General features: G+C 55.9%; 2 protein-coding genes across 2 annotated transcripts in view; one reads left to right on the top strand and one right to left on the bottom strand.

The window, feature by feature from the left end:
* Positions 1–10,341, top strand: part of LMOD1 (leiomodin 1) — a 55,213-nt gene extending 44,872 nt beyond the window's left edge. Inside the window, exons 2-3 of the mRNA XM_007522089.3 lie at positions 3,694–5,148; positions 8,270–10,341. Coding sequence (XP_007522151.1) covers positions 3,694–5,148; positions 8,270–8,296 — 1,482 coding nt within the window. The 3' untranslated portion in view covers positions 8,297–10,341. The remainder of the gene's footprint in view (positions 1–3,693; positions 5,149–8,269) is intronic.
* A 2,264-nt stretch (positions 10,342–12,605) lies between these two features.
* On the bottom strand, positions 12,606–15,797 carry SHISA4 (shisa family member 4). The gene is made up of 5 exons (XM_007522087.3): positions 15,547–15,797; positions 15,112–15,283; positions 14,269–14,402; positions 13,375–13,542; positions 12,606–13,018 (listed from the first exon to the last, which is right to left on the bottom strand). The coding sequence occupies exons 1-5, from the start codon at positions 15,617–15,619 to the stop codon at positions 12,972–12,974; spliced, it is 594 nt and encodes a 197-aa protein (XP_007522149.1). The 5' UTR covers positions 15,620–15,797; the 3' UTR covers positions 12,606–12,971.
* Positions 15,798–17,113: the final 1,316 nt, after the last annotated feature.

The raw sequence follows: 17,113 nt of genomic DNA, 5'->3' as shown, positions 1-17,113 counted from the left end.
AATGTTCTCTGTGTCTCACCTAAACCACCTCCCGGCCTCCTCCTGTTCTATGGGACACATGGGCCACCGAGGCACAGAGACAGGGACAAGGCAAGCGTGACCCCCGGCTGGGCTGTACAGCCAGTTCTAGTAGCCCAAGCATTTGGCCTGGGCTCCCTGCAGATAAGCAGGAAGGAGGCAGCTCCGCAGAGATCCCAGGACTCAAGGCTCCTTCTCCTTTTAAGGCAACAGTCTGAGCTCTGCACTGCCTCAACCTCAGCCCAGATCATTCCTGGCTGTTTGGAGGGCCGGTGGTGATTAATCAACCCCCCCCCACACACACACACACACACACACAGCCTGTTTCTCATTAGGTTCTTTTTAAAGGGTTGGCACACCTCTTTCAGAGCGGGCACACAGTGGGGCCAAGCCAACTGGGACCCTGTGAAGAGGGAGCTGGGGTGGGCCCAGGAGTGATTCTGGGTGAAGGAAGACAAAGGAATGAGGTGGGGGCTGGGGGGTCAGAGGTCAGGAGAGGAGTGAAGTGTTGTGTGGAAAGTGAGTTCTGGCTTGGTGGGGGGTGTTGGAAGGGGAGCGGGGTGGAGCCCTACTGGGAAAGAGGCACTGGGCAGACAGAGGGGTGCTACCTTTGTTCCCCAGGAAGGTCAGGGAAGGTCACAGTGACTCTGAAGCTGCTGGTGGGGACAGTCCAGTGTAAAACCTGGTTTTGCCTCTGGTTTGCTTTCTGTCTAGTTCACACTCTACATGATCACTCCCTTCTGAGTGAGGCCTGGGGGGAGGGAGGGCTCGAGTGTGCACATTCAGGGGGAGGGGAGGGCATCTCCCCTGGGGGCCTGACCCGCCCCCTCCTATAGAGCTGGGAGTCTGTGATGCAGTCGCTCTGAACTTCGTGGGTGAGGCTGGCAGAGGGAGAGCCCAGGCCTCACTGAGGGCAGCTCTGGGGTATTCAGTCCTCAGCCACCTGCTGTTCCCACATGCCTCTCCTCCTCTCCCTTTCAAACCAGGCACAGGAAACCACAGAGGGTCCAGTGGGGTCTGGCAGAGAGTTCCCTGGGATGATCACTGGTAGCTCCATCACCACCACCACCCCCCTACCATGGGTCTTAGTTACCATCCAGCCAGCAGAGGCCTAAGGAGCGCATTCCGAGGCCCTGGCTCACCACAGCCTGGGGGAGGGTGGGGTTTGCCCTGGCTGCTGGTGCTGTGATTCTAGGCCGAAGCCAAGGACTCTTGCTGTTAAATAAACTCCAGGCTGGTCCCCAAGGACCTGTATTTGTGTGGTGCAGGTACAAACAGTCTCCACAGGCTCCCTCTGGGTGGTGGGGGTGGGTAGGGAGAACGGGGCTGGAGGCGGGCTGGGAGTGCTTCTCCTTTCCTCTCCCCACCCCAAGGATCAGCCCCCTCCCCTCCATCCCTGGGGGGATGCCACGGGCCCTTTCCCCTGACCCACCACCTAATCCAGGCAGTTCTGCTGTGCACAGGGTTCCCTGAGGAGGAAGTGTGCAGGTTCTCTTAAAACAAACCTCAGGGGGCTGAGTGGTGGTGCACTTGGTTGAGTGCACATGTTACAGTGCACAAGGACCCAGGTTCGAGTCCCCAGTTCCCACCTGCAGGGGGAAAGCTTCGTGAGTGGTGGAGCAGGGCTGCAGGTGTCTCTCTCTCCCTGTCTATCACCCCCTTCCCTCTTAGTTTCTGGCTGTGTCTATCCAATAAAGAAATAAGTATTTTTTTAAAAAAAGCTCAGACTCATGGAGAAGAAATGGACCCCTGTGGGGGAACAGTCCCCACCCCACCCCACCCCTGTCGTCACACCACCTGCCCCCCACAACCCCCTGAATCAGCTCTGGGTCTGTGTGCTCCCAACAGAGTCACAGCCCCTCAGACCCCAAATCTGGCTGGTCCCCCCCAAAGGTCATTGACCCCGTGGATTCCAGAGCTCCTCTGGGGACATACAGAGATTTTATGATAAAAATAAGGTCACTTTTTCCAAAAGCCACACATCTTCAAAGCAGAAGTCTGTCCTTTATTCTACTCTTGCTTTCCTTATGCTTTTGCTAATGCCTTCTTACTTCAATGTGACAACAGTGACAGAATATATGTCTGTGAATTTTTTTATTTATGAGAGGGGGGGAGAAGAACTCCAGAGCATATTGTGGTGCTGGGGATCAAACTCAGGACCTCATTCATGCAAGTTCAGTCATCTCACCTCTGTGCCACCTCCCGAGTCACAGCTTCATCAGTGTCTCTAACTGATGTGTTGGCAGCCTTGTGCTGAGTCCTCTGATGTTTTCTTTACTCCAGAAACACATGTGCTATAAAATCGCAATGTTGAGGATCTCTGGCCTACATCCTTGGAAACAGGGCCAGGACTACAGAGAGATGTGCAGTAAGAATGGCAGGGAGCGGGAGTTGGGCAGTAGTGCAGCAGGTTAAGTGCAGGTGGTAAAAAGCACAGCTGGTAAAAGCACAAGGATCCTGGTTCGAACCCTGGCTCCCCACCTGCAGGGGAGTCACTTCACAGGCGGTGAAGCAGATCTGCAAGTGTCTGTCTTTCTCTCCCCTCTCTGTCTTCCCCTGCTCTCTCTATTTCTCTCTGTCCTATCCAATAACAACAACAATAAAACAACAAGGGCAACAAAAAGGAAATAAACAAATAAATAAGTGTAAAAAAAAAAAAAAAAAAAAGGTGGTCCGGGAGGTGGCGCAGTAGCTAAGGAACTAGACTCTCAAGCATGAGGTCCTGAGTTCAGTCCCCAGCAGCACATGTACCAGAGTGATGTCTGGCTCTTTCTCTTTCTTCTTCTATCTTTCTCATTAATAAATAAATAAAATCTTTAAAAAATTTATAATAAAAAATAAAAGAATGGCAGGGGGCACCAAAAGCTCGGCAATCAAGATAGGTACATAATAGACAGGAACACAGAGGCAGCAATGGAAAGAGACATGGTCTGGGAGATGGCACAGCTGATAAAGCATTGGACTCACATGCAGGAGGCCCGGAGTTCAATCCCCAGCAACACATATAACAGAGCAATGTCTGGCTCTTTCTCACTCTCCTCCTATTTTTCTCATTAATAAATACAATCTTAAAAAATGAAAGAAAGGGAGTCGGGTGGTAGCACAGCGGGTTAAGCGCACATGGAACAAAGTGCAAGGACTGGGTAAGGATCCCGGTCCAAGCCAGCTCCTCACCTGCAGGGGAGTCACTTCACAAGCGGTAAAGCAGGTCACAACATCAACAACAATAATAACTACAATAAAACTACAAGGGCAACAAAAGGGCATAAATAAGTAAATATTTTTTAAAAGTAAGTAAATAAAATACTAAAAGAGGAATCTATGATGATTTTAAAAAACATTTAAAACTGTCATAGGACCAACGTGAGTGATTTTTCCTCCTCACTTCAGATTTCAGTGCAGATCAGCAGGGCACTGAATCACTAAAATCGAGAAGAAGGGAGGGGAATAAATTTTAAAAAACCACTCAGGACAGAAAAGGGCAGTTCTGGGTTAGGAACCCTCTAGGGAAGGAACTGTGGCAAGCACCATAGATGTCCCTGTGGGATCCCACCAAGTTGAGGTTTGCTGAGGGCCTCAGGCCCCTCCTGCATCCTCACTAGGGGCTGCCCCATCCTCACCCCTCTTCCTCTGTAGTCAGCCCTTCATGCTAGTTCTCCATTTCTGAACTCCTAGGAAAGCAAGCCAGTGGAGCCCCAAACAGATACCAAGAACGGAGGGGACAAGGGCAGCAGCAAGAAGTCCTTGGGCCCCCGACGGGACTCAGACATTAGGAAGGAGCCCAGGAAGGGTGTCTTAAAGAAAAGTTTCTCGAAAGATCTGGAGGCTTCTGACGGTCGGAGCGGAGAGAGGCCCAAGGAGGAGAAGATCATCAGGGGCATTGACAAGGGCCGGGTGCGGGCTGCTGTGGATAAGAAGGAGGCCGGGCGGGACGGGAAAGGGGAGGAGAAGGCCGCGGCCCCGCTCAAGGACGAGGAGAAGAAGGAGACGAAGGGGAGAGACAGGAGCTTAGGCTTGGGCAGAGATGGGGTGAAGAGAGATGAGACGACTACAGAGACCGCAAAGAAGGAGGATGCGGGGAAGACCCCAGGGGACCCCAGGAAGGAGGAAGAGAAGGTGAAGACAGCCAGGGGGAGCTCGGATGTGAAAAAGAAGGAGGAGGAGCAGGTGAAGAGAAGGAGCGCCGAGACCAAAAGGGAGGACGAAAAGGCCCCAGAGAAAGCGCCTCCAAGCGAGAAGGCAGCGAAAGAAGACAGCAAGTCCAAGCAAGCCCCGGGAGTGGCCCCCAAGGCGGAGGAGGAAGCGGCCCCCAGCATCTTCGACGAGCCGCTGGAGAAGGTGCGGAACAACGACCCCGAGATGACGGAGGTGAACGTGAACAACTCGGACTGCATCACCACCGAGATCCTGGTGCGCTTCACCGAGGCCCTGGAGTTCAACAGCGTGGTCAAGGTGTTCGCGCTGGCCAACACGCGCGCCGACGACCACGTGGCCTTCGCCATCGCGCTCATGCTCAAGGCCAACAAGACCATCACCAGCCTGAACCTGGACTCCAACCACATCACGGGCAAGGGCATCCTGGCCATCTTTCGGGCGCTGCTGCAGAACTCCACGCTGACCGAGCTGCGCTTCCACAACCAGCGGCACATCTGCGGCGGCAAGACGGAGATGGAGATCGCCAAGCTGCTCAAGGACAACAGCACGCTGCTCAAGCTGGGCTACCACTTCGAGCTGGCCGGGCCGCGCATGACCGTCACCAACCTGCTCAGCCGCAACATGGACAAGCAGCGCCAGCGGCGGCTGCAGGAGCAACGCCAGGCCCTGGAGGCCCAAGGGACGCTGCAGCCGCCCAAGGCCCCCGCCCTGCCCCGCATCTCCCCGCAGGCCTCGCCGCAGCCCTCGCCCAAGGCGCCCGCCAAGAACTCGCCCAAGAAAGGGGTCACCCCGGCGGCCCCGCCTCCGCCACCCCCTCCGCTGGCCCCGCCGCTCATCGTGGAGAACTTGAAGAACTCCCTCTCGCCTGCCACCCAGAGGAAGATGGGCGACAAGGCCCTCCCCGCCCAGGAGAAGAACTCCCGCGACCAGCTGCTGGCCGCCATCCGCTCCAGCAACCTCAAGCAGCTCAAGAAGGTGAGTGTGTTAGCGCCAGAGGCCCACCCCCAGGCTCAGTTCCCTGCGCCACGAAATTGCTTGCTGAGCTCTTTTTCTGGTCTCTCCCTTAACTCTGGCTCACGCTCATGAAAATAGTTTTAGGGGCCAAGTGGTGGTGAACTTGGCTGAGCTTGTACGTTACAGTGCTCAAGGACCTGGGTTCAAGCCCTGGCTTCCCACCCAAATGGGGGGAAGCATCACCAGCGACGAGGCAGTGTTGTAGATGTTACCTCTCTCAGGCGGGGTGGTGGCCACCTGAGCGCACATGTTATAATGCATAAGGATCCCAGTTGGAGCCCCCGGTTCCCACCTGCAGGGGGAAATCTTTGCCAATGGTGAAGCAGGGCTGCAGGTGTCTCTGTCTCTCTATACATATATATCTCCTCCTTCCTTCTCGATTTCTGGCTGTGTCTATCCAATAAAGATAATTTTTTTGAAACAAGGTTTATAAAGGTGGCCAGGTGGTTGCACACCTGGTTAAGCATACACTTTAAAATAGTCAAGGGCCTGGCGTCAATCAAGCACCTGGTTCCCACCTGCAGAAGGAAAGCTTCATAAGTGGTGAAGCAGGATTCAGGAGTCTCTCTGTTTCTCTCCCTGTCTCCTCCTCCCCTGTCAATTTCTGTCTCTATCCAATAATAAATATTTAAAAGCTTATAAATAGTATATTTCTCTCTCTGTCTCCCCCCTTAATTTCTCTCAGTCCTATCAAAAATAATGAAAATAAAAATAATAAAAGGCCTCCAGGATCAGTGGATCCATCATGCAGACACCAAGCTCCAAGTATAACTATGGTGGCAACGGGGGGGGGGGATAAATATATCATTTAAAAGATTAAAATGCTCTTTGCCATTGCTGGGGTTTCACTGCTCTAGACTGATTTTTTCAGATAGAGATACACAGAGAGAGGGAGAGGGTGGGGAGGGAGGTAGCATAATGGTTATGACTCTCATGAAACTCTCATACCTGAGGATCTGAGGTCCCAGGTTCAATCCCCTTGCACCACCATATACCAGGGCTGAGCAGTGCTTTGGTAAATAAATATATAAATAAAAGTAAAGAGAGACAGAGGAAGAGAGAGAGACACCACAGCACCAAAGCTTCCCCTGAGCTATGGTGCTTCCACATGGTATGTCAAGCACTGAAGCCTGGGTCATGAGTTTGGCAAAGCAAGGCACTTCTTGGATACTACGTCCTAAAATTTCTTTCTTTTTTTCTCCCTTCTTTTAAAAATATTTTATTTATCTTTATTTATTAATTTTTCCTCCTGCTGTCTTATCGTTGTGGTTATTGTTGTTGTTACTGATGTTGTTGTTGTTGGATAGGACAAAGAGAAATCAAGAGAGGAGGGGAAAAGAAAGATAGACACCTACAGATCTGCTTCACTGCCTGTGAGGCGACTCCCCTGCAGGTGGGGAGCTGGGGGCCTGAACCAGGATCCTTATGCCGGTCCTTGCGCTTTGCCATGTGCACTTAACCCTCTGCGCTACCAGCTGATGCCCTCCTCCTTTCCTTCTTTCTTCTGTGTTTCTTTTAGAAAAAAAAATAATAAGTAGATCAGTGAAGTAGCTCACTTGGCTAGTGTTCTGCTTTGCCGTGTGAGTGACCCAGGTTCAAGCCCAGACCCTACCACACAGAAGGAAGCCTCGGTTCTGTGCTCTCTTTTACTCTCTGCCTCTCTGTCTCCATCTGAAAATAAATAAGAAGGTAGCTCTTTTTTTAAAAAAAAATATATGTATGGGAGTCGGGCGGTAGCACAATGGGTTAAACGCATGTGGCACAAAGCGCAAGGACCGCGTAAGGATCCCGGTTCGAGCCTCCGGCTCTCCACCTGTAGGGAGTCACTTCACAAGTGGTGAAGCAGGTCTGCAGGTGTCTGTCTTTCTCTCCCCCTCTCTGTCTTACCCTCCTCTCTCCATTTCTCTCTGTCCTGTCCAACAATGATGACAACAACAATAATAACTACAACAACAATAAAAAACAAGGGCAACAAAAAGGAAAAATAAATAAAATATTTTTTAAAATTTTTAAAAAGTAGGGAGAAAAATTTATTTATTCTTTTTTGTTGCCCTTGTTGTTGTTATTGATGTTGTTGTTGTTGGATAGGATAGAGAGAAATGGAGAGAGGCGGGGAAGACACAGAGGAGGAGAGAAAAATAAACACCTGCAGACCTGCTTCACCACTTGTGAAGTGACTCCGCTGCAGGTGGGGAGCCAGGGGCTCGAACCAGGATCCTTACGCTGGTCCTTGCACTTTGCACCATGTGCACTTAACCTGCTGCGCCACCGCCCGATTACCCTTAAGAAGGTAATTCTTTCAACTGAGGACAAAGCTCAATTGGTAGAACACTGACTTTTCATGCCTGAGGTCCCTGATTCTGTTCCCAGCAACACATACCCTGGAATGGTATTCTGGGCTCTCTTCCTCTCCTCTCCGCCTCACCTGAGTTTATTATCTTAATTGTAACAAGTAAAATAAATAAATTTAAAAAATGGTAAATAGCTAAGTGGTGTAGACTGGGGTCAGCAGGACTGGGGCTGGTGGGGGCCTGGAGGAATGGGTGGGGGTGGCAAAAAAATGTGTGTGCAGAGGCTTGGGGGGGGGGGCTGTGTGGGACTGCAGGTACCCAGAGGCTTTCCTGAGGGGACTCAGCTCTCCACTCTTTCAGCCTCTGCTCAGTAGTTGCATATCCAGCCCTTCCTTCCTCTTCCCCCAAGCACAAATCAGCTCTACTTTATTTACTGGGTTCTTCCTTCCGGCCTATGAGAAACCCAGCCCTCAGGAAGGACCCAGTGTCAGGGACAGGAGAGCCAGCCCTACCTCCCGGGGTTCCAGTTTGTGCTCAGCTGCCAGGCTGGTGACAGTTCACCTCCCACATCATTTGGAAGCAGACACTGAGAGAGAAGAGCCACCTTGGTTGTAATCCCAGTGGCCAGCTGGTGACACCCTGCTTCTGTAGACAAGGGTAGCCTCATTCAGTCACTCAGCAGACACAAGCCAAGGGGCTTGGGGGCCACCCCTTCCAGAAAGAAGGGAGGTGAGACACCACTCCAGGCTCCTGGCTGACCCTCTAACTCATCTCCTCTCTGACCCCCACAGGTGGAGGTGCCCAAACTGCTTCAGTAGGACCAGCCACCGGGCACTGCACAGTAACCCCCCCGCTCGCCTGCCCCCCCTGCTGTGGACACCCCTCTTCTGCCGCGGGAGAGCCAGAGGCCTGAGCCATGCCAGGAGGCCACCTCATCCACCTCACACCCCTTTTCTTGTCCCTGAGGCTCCGCACCAGTTTCTTTGTGATTCTGAAGCCAGGACTTCTGGACCAGAAGAGTCCAGTGAGCTGAAGGTCGAAGCTGGCAGGTTGGGCCCACAGAGCAAGGCCTATGATCCCAGAAAGAGGCCCCACGGCGGCCATACAGCCACCTCAGCCTGCTGCCCACAGGGCCAGGATCCAGGCTTCTGAGGAGCCCTATGGGCAAGGCTGAGGGGAAGTGGTTCCCTGCTGGGGCAGAGGCAGAAGATGGAGGCCCTGAGAGAAGAGGGGCTGAGGGGCCCCCCAACGTCTCCTGGTCTTGTCAGAGGATGTGGCGAGGTGGCTGGCCCAGACTGCCTGGTGGGGAGTGGGCTGCAGAGGGAGAAGGTCAGGCAGCAGCTGGACCTAGGGGTTTGATGCCAAAGCAGACATTTCCCTCACACCCACCTGCTCTTGTATAAATAGCTGTGGACCTGTTTTTCCATAAGATTTTGATAATATATACAAGCCCTTAGCTGATAGGAGTGACAATGCTTCATCGAGGGACCTGGTGCTCACTCTGGGCTCCAGGGAAGATTTGGGAAACACCGACTCTCACAGACCAAGTGCACACCCAGTATCGGGTGAGCCAGAGCCAGTATCGGGGAGCACCTGAGCCCTGAGTAGAGGCTCCGCTCCTGGAGGCACTAGTGGGGCATCCCTCTGTAGGTGGCAGGCCATGGAGCCAGCCAGGATGGCTATATTAGGCATGTTCCCCAGACACTCAGCCCAGGACTCTTCCCACCCTGGGCTCTGGGCCAGCTGCTCTCTGCAGCCTAGCACCCAGAGAGACCGGCAGACAAGTGGGGGGACCACTGGGGTATAGTACCCACACCTGTGTGTTCATCGATGCTGCCCCCCTACTTGCCCACCCCACCTCTGCCCCTCCCCATACACTGGGTGGACTTTCTTTTTCTTTCTTTTTTTTTCTTTTCTTTCACCTGCCTGCCTTTCTTTCCCAGAGCACTGCTCACCTCTACTTATAGTGGTGCTGGGAATTGAACCTGGGACCTTGAAGCCTCAGGCATGAGAGTTTCTTTGCATAACTATTACGCCACCTCCCCCACCCCCGGGGGACACTTTCCAAAGCATCTTCAAGCTCCCTGGTGGCGTGGGCAGCAAGGAGCTGACAGGCTTTTGTGCACAACACACCCGGGGTGTTGCCAGCTCTGCAGGTGTAGACAGAAACAGGCTGGCCGTGGAGTGAGGCTCAGACCACAGGCCTCTCAGGTCTCCGGAGTCCTCCACTTCTGCACCTCAGGAAGCTAAGACTGGCCCAGCAGAGGGAAGACACGCTGCCCCCGCCCCCACCCTGAGCCCCCGAGGGCTTAGCGGAGCCAGGTCCAGCTCGGTTCTGGAACCTGCACTGTGGGTGCAGCACTGCCTGCACCTCAGGTGAGTGGCAGGGCTGTGTGTACTCTGCAGGTAACTGGAGGCCCAGAGAAGTCAGACCTAAGGCTGTAGCCACACAGCCCAGCTCTCCCGCCCTGCACTGCATCTGTAACACCCGCACCAAGCTGCAACACCGCGGGCTAACCGAGCCCGAAGCACACCCCACCACCACCACCACCTTGTGAGAGTCTGTTACTTTAAGAGCCCTTTCTACAGTGAGTCGGGTGGTAGCACAGCAGGTTAAGCGCATGTGGCACAAAGCGCAGGGCAGGCTTAAGGATCCCGATTCGAGCCCCCGATTCAAGCCCCCGATTCGAGCCCCGGCTCCCCACCTGCAGAGGAGTGAAGCAGGTCTGCAGGTGTCTTTCTCTCCCCCTCTCTGTCTTCCCCTCCTCTCTCCATTTTCTTTCTGCCCTATCTAACAACGACGACATCAACAACAACAATAACTATAACAAGGACAAATAAATAAAAATTAAAAAAAATTTTTTTAAAGAGCCCTTTCTACCAAACTTAAGTGTTTAGCCAGAGTGGGGCAAGTTACTTTGTGCTGTCCACAAGCAACCAGGGCAGCGCCCCGCCCTCTCCCGGTGGACCCCGCCCGGCATGACGTCACCAGCCTCTGGCAACTTGGGAGGCCGACGCAAGGGCGCAGCGCCCCCTCGGGGCAGACGGTGCCCCAGGTTCCCTCTCCGCGCGGGGAGCGCCAACCCCACTGCCTGGGGGTGAAACTGGGGTGCTGAGTCGGCGCACGCGCCCAGAAACCTGCTGAACTAAGCGGGGTGGGTAGCAGTTAGCCACCCAGCAGCCTCTCTGCCCAGTGAGCCCCTAGGCGGCGGCGGGGACGAGGCTGGAAAGAATCTCCCCTGACCACCACCACCGGTCCACCCCACCCCCGCCCCTTACAAGGACGAAATGAGATTCAAAGGGAGTTTAAGCAAGCTGATGAGTGTGGATTCAAACCCAGGTCTCCTGCCCATCCTAGACGCAGGCGCTCCAGGCTTCATCTCCATCCATCCCACCCCCCCAGCTGAGTTGCTTGGGGACAGTAGACGGTGACTTCTGCTCTGCAGGTCCGTGGGCACCAGCAGTCTTCAAACCAGCCTCGCAACAAGTGCCCTCCTGGGTTGCCCATCCGTCCTTAACGGGCCCTACCTAGCCTAGGGCCCAGCTGTATCTGCTCTACCCTTCCTCACACCCCACGTGCTGGTTACCCTGTCCCTCCAGGTCTGTCTCTGCTTCAGCACCCCCCGCCCTTGGGGGTCTGCTCCCCGCATTCAGCTGAACTGTCCTGCTGTCCCAGACCTCCGCCCTCAATGCCCCCTGCCTGCTTTGTTGAGCTGACAGGCAGCAGAGGTTGGAAGGGGGCAGTCCTGGGCTGGGGGTGCTGTGATATGGACTAACTTGCTCTTGCCTCCTGGTGGGCGCACCTTCACACTCCACTTATTTTTTAAATAATTTTTTTATATTTATTTATTTTCCCTTTTTTTTATTGTTGATGATGTTGTCGTTAGAACAGAGAGAAATGGAGAGAGGAGGGGAAGACAGAGAGGGGGAGAGAAAGATAGATACTTGCAGACCTGTTTCACCGCCTGTGAAGTGACTCCCCTGCAGGTGGGGAGCCGGGGGCTTGACCCGGGATCCTTACACTGGTCCTTGTGCTTTGCGCCATGTGCGCTTAACCCACTATGCTACCGCCTGACTCCCCACACCCGCTTCTTAGGGAAACACAGGAGCTTTATCCACAGGCTTCCTCCTTCTCTAAACTTCAGTAGCACAAAGAAGATGGGCTAAGACCTCCCAGGGCTGGGTGACCCTCTCTCTGGAGAAGGCAGAGCCTATGGGCAGGAACTGGAGGCCCTGTAGTCCCACTCCCACCTTTTATCCATGAGCGAGGGACCGAGAAGTAGAGCATCTCTGACACGTGCGACGTGTGGAGTGAACTCGGGACCCCATGCCTGAGGGCCCTGTGTCTTGCCCACTGCATCACCTCCAGGGCCACATTCTCCTGGAGAGAGAAGGTGGATCCTGGAGAGTCCACTGGGCTGAGAGGAGGTGATATCAGGACTGAGCTCTGCTCCCCAGCTTCTTCTCCCCAGGCCCCTAAATCATGTGAGTGGCCGGGCCTGGGAAGAAGCCGAGGGGCAGGAAAAGGAGCTCAATGAGGAAGGTGTGGGGAGTAGGGCTCAGCACAGGGGATGCCTCGAGAAGGGGCCTAAATTAAAGGTCAACATTTCTTCCCTGGACCTGTCACTAAGCAAGACCTTGGGAGCACAAGACCCTTCTCAGACAGGAAGGCAAAGGGGCCAACTGCTCCCCCCCCACACAGTCCCTTGCAGTACATGGGGGGCTAGTCATGCCTCACAGTGCCTGGCTCAGTCAAGTACCAAATTGGGGATGGGCTGGGGGGAGCTACTGTCCTGCGTCCCTGGATGAGTGAGGCACCAGACAAAGCCCTGGGACAGGAGGAAGGGCAGAATGGCAACCTCCCAGTGGCCCTAAGGCAGTGCTCCCCTTCCACACATGGAGAAACTGAGGCAGGAGCCTTGGAGACTTTTGGTGACATGCAACGCCACACAGTGGTGGAGCTCTGTGATCTAAGCACGCCCAGCAGTGGGGGTGGGGGTGGGGGTGGGGGTGGTAGAGCACACATCTTCCTTCCATGCCCACAACCCTGGGTGCAGGCTATGTTCTGCAGCCAAGGACAGAGCTGCTGGGAGGTGCAGATGAGCCCAATGACATCACCACTAGGAGTCACACCTTTACAGTTTTAATCCATCAGATGGGAGCCTGGCTTGGAAGAGAGTTCCTGCAGACTCCAAAGGCAATTCTTCTCCCCTTCCGGTCCTCCCCAGCCCAGGGGTGCAGCACACAGGAGGGGTGCCTGAAAACAGGTGCCCTGTCCCCACCTTGACCCTAAGGACACAGTTCACTGGTCCTCACCCCACCTGTCCAGCCCTCAGTCACTGTCATGTCCCAGATCAGCTCCTGTTGCACGTGCCTCAGGCTCCATCCCCAGGAAGACCCAGGGCCTGGTGAGGAGAGCCCCTGCCCACCCCCAGGGCCAGACGCTGATGCAGGTGGGCATCACTGAAGAGGCAGCAGAGACCAGCTGACTCCTCAGGCTCCAGGGTAGGAGGCTTGTGGTGGCATGTAAGGGGGAGGAGCTGAAAGCCAAGAACACAGGGTGAGGGGTGGTAGTGGCGGGAGAAAGTGACACCCCCCTCCCCGCAGCCCTGGAGCAAGCAGGCCCTATGGGAAAGAGGCAGCTGGAGGCCAGGGAGGTGTGCAGTGGATAAAGCAAGGGGTTTTCAACTATGAGGTCCTGAGTTCAGTGTGGATCGCATGTGCCAGAGTGATGCTCTGGTTCTCTCTCACTCTCTCAAATAAATGAATAAATAAATCAACAAGCAAAGTCAGCCTGGAGGTCTTCCAGCTGGAAGAGGCAGCTGGGTGAGGGTCTCAGGGCAGGGGTGGGGCAGGAGGGAGTGAGAGGACACCCTCCACTCTGCTGCTTACTCACCTGTAGTGTTGTAGATGGGCGGCCCAGCCGGGTAGAGTGGATACTGGGGAGCAGGACCACTAGGTGGGTACATGAAGCCAGGCTGTGCGGATGAAGGGCCAGCTTTGGGGTCCTGGGGGTATGGGTACATGGGCTGTACCGGGATGCCAGTCATGGGAATCTCCTGGCCTGGGTGGGGGGGAAGAGGTCAGGATTCCATGGACTGTCTCCATGGAAGGGCTCCTCTGCCTAGACCTTGGGAAGCACCCTGGGATGCTCCTGCCTCATCTTCTGGACACCGTGGCCAGTCTGTGCTCAGCCTGCTCACATTTCTCAGCCAGATGCAGAGGCCGCATGGGTGTGGCCTAGGGGACAGTCCACTCAGGCAAAGAGAACAGCTTCAGGCCTGCCTGTCATCACCCAGTGGGCCCCACCAAGCGAGTGCTCCTACAGGGCTCTCCCATATGGTGTCACCATCCTGTGTTCAGTGCTTGTGGGTCCACACACAGTCCCACACCCACATGCTGACACGTTCCATCAGATCTCGAGCCCCTTAGTTCATGCTCCCCGTTGCCAGCTGAGAGGCGTGTGCAGGCACTGTGACAGGTGGCTCTCCGTGACATGGTAGTTGTCACAAGCATGCACGTCCACATGGTTTGATGTCTACAGAGCCTTGGTCTGTGCTCAGCTAGGGACCCAGCATCACACAGCTCTGGTCCAGTGGGCCCGGGAATCAAACCCTGATGCTCGCCTCCCTGAGCTTCCCCCACAAAGCCACACTGCTGGCAGGCGTATGTACACTGAAGCACATGCCCTTGAATTCCCTGGTGCCTCAGTGGGGCTCAGCTGCATGTGTGTCACAGGGTTCAGCACCCGTCTGTGTAGTGGTCCCATCCCCCACCCCCACCCCTGTACCTTCGAAGGGGCTCTGCAGCTGCTGGCGCCGGCGGTACAGGTAGCAGCAGGAACAGAGGAAGCAGCAGATGGTGGTGGTGACCACCGCCACAAAGAGGATCACAGCGGAGGCGATGCCTGCTATGGTCTTGGGACTTGAGACAAAGAACAGGTCTTCTCACCTTCCATCATTATGGCCTATCTGGGGGCCATAAACTGTGCCCTCCAACTCCTGGCCAGCAGGGGGCCACGGCGGGCTGAGACTTGGGGGCTCCTGGTGGGGCTGTGCCCAATCCCTGTGGAGGAGATCTTAGGGGACCTCTGCCTCCCAGCAGGCTCTGCTGCCTGAGGCATGCTGGGATCTGGAGTGTGCACCCCACTTTGAGAGGCACCTGTACCCACAGCTTCACTGGTCGGACTTACACTTTATCCTTGAGAGGGGAATAAGACATAAGGGGACTTTTTTTTTCCAACTTCCACTTCAAGCACAGGGTCCGGTCCTGTCTGTCTGTATAGATTAGCGGCCCCCTTCATATAGAAGCCTGAACCGCTACTCTGGGCTCCCCTACTTGATGAAGAAGACTCAGAGACCCAACATGACACAGCTCTGGTTCAGTGGACCCGGGAATCAAAACCTGACCCCCAACTGCCTGAGCTCCCCCTGCAAAGCCACACTTCTGTCTGCGCGCTGATCCTGCACCCTCCTTGGCTCCACCAGGACCGAGGCCAGGGCAGCAGAAGACGCCTGAGAGCCCACCTGGGCCCAGCCCCGAGGGTAAACGATCCGCCTTCCCTGGAACCCCCGCCGCCCGCAGTGGGTGAGGGAGCCCCGGTTCGTGAGAGGCGCGGGCGGCCGGAGCCCACCTGAAGGCCAGGCAGTGCTTCTGTTGCCTCTCGGTGATGAGCAAGGTCACGTCCCGGCAGCAGTAGCGCTGGTAGCAGGTCCCGCAGCAGAAGGTCAAGAACTCGCAGTCGAAGCCCGGATGCCAGGAGCCGTTGCGGTCCAGGTACCACAAGCAGTCCTGGCTGGCCAGCGCTGCGGGGCGTGGGGGGGTGGTTACCCCGCGGCTCGAGGCCAGCTCCCGGTCTCCGTGGGAGGGGTCACCAGCCCACTGGCTCCCGGAAACTGGGAGTTGCGACCCCGTCTCTCTCCACTCCCGGGATCCCCGAATCCCAAAGGATTCGGCTCTGCCAGAGCTGACCCTGCACCCCGGCGTAGGCCTCCAGCGCCGCGCCGCACCGCGCCGCACCGCGCCACCCCCGCCCCAGCCTCCGGGTCGCCCCCTACCCCCAGCTTACCCAGGGGCGCCCCCAGCACCAGCAGGGCGACGGCGGCGAGCGGCGCGGCCCCGCGGAGCCCTGCGAGCTGCATAGCGGGGAGCGACTGGCCGGAGTCCGGCCGCCGTGGATGGACCGCAGCACGGAGCCCGCGGGCCAGAGCTGCAGCCGCCCAGCCCGCCGCCAGGCTCCCGCTCCGCTCCACCCGCCCCCGGGGCGGCGCCACCACCAGGCTGCCCCGCGCGCCCCCACGGCGCTCGCCCCGCCCCGCCCCGCGCCCCCCGGGCCCAATAGCTGCGTGGGACCTAGAACCCGGGTCCAGGGCCAGCGCGCGGCCCAGGCACGTGGGTTGACCCCGGGGGGTGGTAGGGGTGGGGACAGAGCCCGGCCGGGGCTTCCGCGGGGTGGGGGGGAGCGGAGGCCGGAGTCGCCCCACCCCCACTCGGGGACACAGGCGCCCATTGAGAGGCGGCTCAGAGCCGCTTTGTCCCCGCCGGCGGGCGGGCCGCGGGCCTGGACCCTGCCAGCTGCACTGACTGCCCGGCCGCCCTCCCTCTCCAGGGGCAGCGCTGGCACCCACCCGCCTGTGGCCTCGCAGCTGGGGTGCGGGATGCTGTGGCCATCCAGCGAGACAAGACAGGCTTCCCGGTGAATAAACCCGTTTTTTCCCTGAGCAGGCCTGGGGGGTAGCCGCCAGAGCAGTGCAGAGAGTTAATGGCAGTGGAGTCTGCGATTCAGGACCGGAGGGGCCCACAGGCCCCATCTCCAGTATGGTCAGTAGGTTAGGCACTGGCCCCTGACCACACACGCACAGCAAACAGGGAAGATGGGGGGTGGGGGCAGGAGCTGCCTTCAGGATGATCTATTTATGACAGCAGGGGAGAGAGAGAAGGAACCAGACCACCACGCTGGCATATTCAGTGTCAGCAATTTAGCTTGTGTTTGCAAGTCCTGCACTCTACCACTTCACCACTGTCCTGCCTGCTCAGCCCATTAAAAATAATCTGTAGGGAGTCAGGCGGTAGTGCAGCTGGTTAAGCACACCTGGCACTTTACCATAGCGTTAAGGATCCTGGTTGGAGCCCCCGGCTCCCCACCTGCAGGGGAGTCGCTACACAGGCGGTCAAACAGGTCTGCAGGTGTCAATCTTTCTCTCCTCTGTCTTCCCCTCCTCTCTCCATTTCTCTCTGTCCTATCCAACAACGACGACAATAATAACTACAACAATAGAAAAAACAAAAGGGAATAAATAATTAAAAAAAAAAAAAAAGAAGTCAACTTGGCTTGTAAAGCTCCTGGAATTGTGGAGTTACAAGAAGTAGACATTAAAGTGTCCAAAAGGCTGTACATGACAGCGGATTACGGTCAGCTTTTGAGCAACAGGAGCAAAAGCACAGTGTTGGCAGGTAGGACTTGCAGGCACAAGGCCTTGTGATCAGTCCCTGGTGCTGATTATGACAACATGAAAAGCCCTGGTTGTATTTTGCTTTCTCTTTAGTAAATAGATAAATCTTATGACTATTATTATTTTAACTGGGCCAAGGTAGGCAGTACCTTGGCACTGTGGAGACCCCAGTATCACATAAAA

Source organism: Erinaceus europaeus, chromosome 19 (genome assembly GCF_950295315.1).
Source record: "Erinaceus europaeus chromosome 19, mEriEur2.1, whole genome shotgun sequence".
Lineage (NCBI taxonomy): Eukaryota > Metazoa > Chordata > Mammalia > Eulipotyphla > Erinaceidae > Erinaceus > Erinaceus europaeus.
The sequence above is the reverse complement of the archived record's forward strand: the minus strand, read 5'-3'. Positions and strand labels throughout refer to the sequence as shown.

What these genes read in the sequence shown, in the direction of transcription:
- SHISA4 (XM_007522087.3), bottom strand. Translation starts at nt 15,619, where the DNA reads ATGCAGCTCGCAGGGCTCCGCGGGGCCGCGCCGCTCGCCGCCGTCGCC. An exon ending in AAGCACTGCCTGGCCTTCAG is followed by an intron (nt 14,403 to 15,111) that starts GTGGGCTCCGGC and finishes CTTTGTCTCAAG; the next exon opens with TCCCAAGACCATAGCAGGCA. An exon ending in GCCCATCTACAACACTACAG is followed by an intron (nt 13,019 to 13,374) that starts GTGAGTAAGCAG and finishes CTTGGCTTTCAG; the next exon opens with CTCCTCCCCCTTACATGCCA.